A 5199-nucleotide genomic window follows, 5' to 3' on the forward strand; every position below is an offset into this window, starting at 1 on the left:
ATGGCGCGGACGTCCGTAGTGCTCCCAGCACCTTTGCTACCGGCTGCGTCTTCATCTATTCCAGATGAGATGTAATATGTGGACGAACGACATCTAGTGCTCACGCTGTCCAAGTGAATTATTAAGGCCAGTAATAACTCCGTCTCCAGTGTCTACCAGAAGTCCGATCCAATCGCCCGGCTGCATCGGCGGACCCACCACTGCGGCGAGTACGGCGAACCGGACCTGCCGCCGAATGCATCACGGTCCCGTCGTGCACGAAGCTGAGTGCCGCGCGGAATTTCGTGGACAACCCGATCTCCAGCAACGCGCAGTACGGTTTCAAGACGGCAGCAGGGCGCTATGGGTGGCGGTGGATCCGGCGGACTTCGTGTCGGGCGTGCAGATTCTAGGGCAGGAGACGGTGGTGATCAATTCGGCCTACTACTTCCTGATTGACGGGAGCGGCACGAGCGTCGCGGACTTGGGTTCCGTCTGCATTTCGTGACATATTGGAGATACGTCGTCGCTGTCCGTTGATGCGTGTACTGACGGCACGTCACAGTTCCCTACCAGTGGCGACACTTCTCAAGCGACAACGTCGGTGTAGACTTCAACGACCACGTCAGCCCCAACTACCGCCACCACTTTCAGCGGCTCCTACTGCACCACCAACTACTCCGGTTGCTACGTCATGTCCGACACAAGGTTCTACGGTTACGACATCACCTCAAAATAAAGGACCTACTACACCGCCAACTACAACCTCAATTACGATAACGACTCCAGGCATGACGTCGCCACTAACCGATGCTCCTACTTCTACTCCTACGTCAGTCACAGAAGCTCCGACTACGGCTCCACCAACTACGTCGCCGCCGACTGAAACTATAACAGGCATTGCGGTGACCAACTAATGCTCATTGCAGTTGTTGATAGCTCGTTTTGACCAAACGTATGTAGTCTTCATTAATGTAATTTGCTAAAGGAAATGGCGTCTCCTGATCTTCGCATTCGCAAATTCAGACGCTTCAAGAGCCCGTCACGTTTTGAGCCATGCAAATAATATCGCGGACTGTGTCAGGCTTAAGCACTTCTTGGGACACTACCATACTCATCGTGAGCGACACAAACAATAAACTGCCAAAGCGCCTTTACTTGCTGCGATCGTTTTGGAGCGGCAAACGTCCTTCCTGCAGAACATGATCGGATATTGGCAGAATCGTATGTCTGGCAGCTCGCTGTAGGTCGCGTAGTCTCAACTTTGATAGGGCTCGCCGCCACAGGAGGAGGTGAACTGAGCCTGTGTCTTAATCTCTTGGGAGGGGGGGGGATCTTGGCCGTAGAGGAGTTGATGCTCGCTTTTTCAGTGTTGATTGTGTTCTCTGTCGACTCGGTGGCTGCGAAATCGTTCTTTGCCTTGGCGGAGGAGACGCGAAGAAGCTGCCATCGCCATCGGGCTCGCTGTCCATTGTGTCAGAAGCTCACCGCACCAAGCGGGGGTTCAGGATAATGAAGCAGCTCCAGTGGAGGCTCCAGGCAAGTGCATGAGAAAATGAGGTATTGTGCGCTCATTGGTTCGTCAAATGCATTTTTAACCAATCGGTATATGCTACGGAGCGGGATGTCGGCGGGATGTCGGCACGATGTCGACTGACACCGAGCAGACGTCGGTAGTCGAGTGTCCGAAAAGACGTCCGGATCCGTTGACGTCGGTAGCTCTACTAGAAACCCGCATGCGGGAGACGAAGGTTCAAATCCATCCGGTGGATGTACCCGCTGTGATGTTTAAGCAATGGGAGAAGGAAATCAGAGCGGGCGTTGCTGCAGGCTACTAGAGTGGTGATGTATCAAATGACAAGGGACCGGAAAACGACAGCAATCATATATGTAAGAACTTAAATATTCGTGGAAGTAAGTTTTGTGGAGGAAGTGTGCAGTGGCGCCCCAGTGGTAGCTGTAAGACAGCTTCGTCCCAGTGGTGGTGCATACATTCAACGGGGCAGCATCGAACAAGCATGTGCACAACAGCTAAGGGGCATCATTGCGGCAGCAGTAGATACGCGCATTGAAGTTACAGGGCATTAAGTGGGAGGGCATCGCAGAGCATTTTACAAGTGCAGCAATTATGGTATAGCAGTGGATTAGCAATTTTCCGTAGCAGCAACTATGGAGCGGCACAAAATTTGGTGAAATGAATTTTAAACCAGCAAAGGGATGGAGTAATCGAAGGGTGGTGTAGTGCATGGAATACTTGTGCGTTTAAGTAGTTGCCGACTAACAAGCCGGTGAATGGATTGCAGCATCAGAAAAGCTTGTGACGGTGGATGGATTAGTGTGCATTGGTCCATGCGGCTGGTCAGGCAAAAACGTTACTATTAAATAACCGTGAATTGGAATTGTTATGGCAGTGGATATATTTTGCTGAGCATTGGAGCCGTTATAGACTAATGGAGAGGTCGAGTAACAATGCGGTACAGCTTCGCTACGGTGGGCATCCAGCGGCTAGGTATCACAGCAGCTTTTCAAAGAGCACCCCGTAGTTCAGCACAGTTGTTGGCGTGCAGCAGGCCATACGACAACTAGGACAGGGAAATACGCATGCGGTACTATCGGTGTGTGGTCCCTACCGCGTTTTCAGATGTATTGCAGTGACAGTGTGAGAGAGAACGACGGAAGAGAGTGTTGAGTCGGGAGCTGGAAAGAAGCTCGGGTATTAACAAGTTGTCAGTGTTGTGGATTACTACAAAAGTATGGAGGTTCATATGGCGCTTCCGGAGGCGCTTAGTTGTCGACTGATCTTCAAAAACGGAGACCATTTCGAGGCTGCCGTGATAAGTGCCGACCCTCTCCGTCAGTTGTGTATGAGCTTTCTGACGGGGACCGTGTTCTTAGTGCAAAGGTGCAGGGTCTTTTTGTGAGCAAAATTTCTAGTTAATGGCGGCCGGAATTCGAGCTTTACATCAAGCCAAGTGACCACGCAAAACAGAAGCACTTCGAAGTTCTATACCAAGCACTTGAAGCCTTGATAGCTCAGCTGCATAATTGGGACCAGGCAGACTCCGACACAATAAACAAGCTGGATTTGAGCTCAACATTTCGTCTACGTTCCGAAACCTGAAGCACAGACAACCCTACGTCGTGCGACCGCATCTCGTATTCAAAAGTAGATGCCTCGTGATGCCGCGTTTCTTCAAGAGCAGCAAGTCGACGCTGGGCCTGCATTCCAGAGGTACATGGCTGTCGCTCAAGCGTGGCTGCCAGATGCAACACCAATGTCAGTACCGGACAGCACTACATTCCGACAGCCCAGTATATTTACGGCCAACAGGTAGATGTAACTGCAACCTTGCATGCAAACAGCAACATGCTGACGAGAAGTTCTGCATCATCCGGATCAGGATTCACGGTGCTCCTGTTCCATTGAAAGTGAACCTTAGCGACCTACGTGAAGCGCTCGGGCTACCCAACTACACCTTTGTGCGTCCAACTTCGTAGTAATCTGCAATCAAACTCGAGAGTCGCAAATTTCTTTCTGTCAAATTTTTACAAATATTGATTTAGCAACTTCAATTCTGCATTCAAAGTCGGAAATAACGCAATCAATGTCGTGTGGCGCTAAAACGAGAGGCCCAGGATAACTCCCGCCAAATAGAGATGCTAAACGCGCGCGAAAACAGAGCTAGCGCGTGTGTCAGTGTATTCTGTAGAGGAAGGAGCTTGGCCAGACGCTCATTTCCCAATTCGCGCTCATCTGCACTACAAGATGCAATCGCAACTTCGCACTTCAAAGCACACGGTCCTCGAAAAACAGCGTGTCCTCGACGCATATCGTGCGGGTCGTCGCGACTGGCTAGCCGTGGCGGCTAGCAACGATATCCCACCCACCACCGCCTATGATTTGGTGCGACGCGGGCAAGCTACGGACCTTCCTCGTGGTGGAGCAAGGCACGTCAAGATGACGCAAGAGGCAAGGAATGCCTCGAGAGATATCTCGATGACGACTGCACGTACACGCTAAACCAAATGCGTATCATGCTCTTTCTTGACTGCAACGTGAAGGTGCACACATCGACAATCAGCCGCCATTTGCTGAACTTGCTTTACACAGTGAAGCAAGTTCGCATCGAGCCGACAACATGCAACAATGACGTAAATAAGGAGAAGCGTCGCGTGTTTGCAGAGAAACTGAAGGCGCACCAAAGTGACGGTAACTGTATTGTTTATTACGATGAGACTAACTATAACGTGTACCTGAAGCGACAGCGAGGGCGCGCGCAGCGCGGACAGCGAGCTGTCGTAAAACTTCCTCCTTCAAGAGGAGCGAACCTGCAAATTCAATGTGCGGTGTCGTCAGCTATCGGGATGGTGACCTACCGGCTTCAGCGCGGAAGCATACGCATGGACAAGAACGCAGCCTTCGTAGAGGACATCTACGAAGCCGTTAAGGCCTCCGACGTGTTCCAGACCGGCTTCCAGAACAAGAAGATCGTGATAGTGCTGGACAACGCTCCTGCCCACCGCCAGACGGAGGAGCGCGTCATGAAGCACCCGGACATGGAGCTGTTGCGATTGGGACCCTATTCCCCAATGTGCAATCCTATTGAAGGATGTTTCAGTGTGCTGAAGGCGCACATTAAAAACTATCTCGCGGTTTTCCGCGAAGAGATTTGTGACCGCTCGCGAGAGCCTGATCACAACGGAGAAGTGCTGTCGCTTGCCGAGCGCCAAATGCGCATCCTGGAGCGCGCTGCGGAGAGCAACATGAAGTTCATCACGCCGGCGTTGGTAACGAACATGGAGCTGCACTGTCGCGACTCGGTGAATCGTGCTGCGGACGGTAACGACATGGTGTACGGAATGTAATGCTTACGACATTGCTTGCGTTATTTCCGACTTTGAATGCAGAATTAAAGTTGCTAAATCAATATTTGTAAAACTTTGACAAAAAGAAATTTGCGACTCTCGAGTTTGATTGCAGATTACTACGAAGTTGGACGCACAAAGGTGTAGAGCCTACGACCTCCATTTCGGCCGCCAACGCATATAAACACACCAGCACCAGCCATCGATATTGAGTATGAAGACCAAAACGACGATCAATTCGATGCAATGGAGCAGTAGTCAACAGATCAACAGTTATCGTATAATTGCTTATCGATAACGAATTTGGCTTGTATGCGCAAGGACCATAGATGTCTCACCTACATGTACTTTCTG

General features: G+C 50.9%; 1 protein-coding gene across 1 annotated transcript; it reads left to right on the forward strand.

Moving 5' to 3' along the window:
• PITG_19278 (uncharacterized protein) lies at positions 1-1456 on the forward strand (the record flags this gene model as incomplete). The annotated part of the gene is made up of 2 exons (XM_002997161.1): positions 1-71; positions 160-1456. The coding sequence occupies 2 exons, from the start codon at positions 1-3 to the stop codon at positions 485-487; spliced, it is 399 nt and encodes a 132-aa protein (XP_002997207.1).
• Positions 1457-5199: the final 3743 nt, after the last annotated feature.

This window comes from Phytophthora infestans, genomic scaffold (genome assembly GCF_000142945.1).
Source record: "Phytophthora infestans T30-4 supercont1.84 genomic scaffold, whole genome shotgun sequence".
NCBI lineage: Eukaryota > Oomycota > Peronosporomycetes > Peronosporales > Peronosporaceae > Phytophthora > Phytophthora infestans.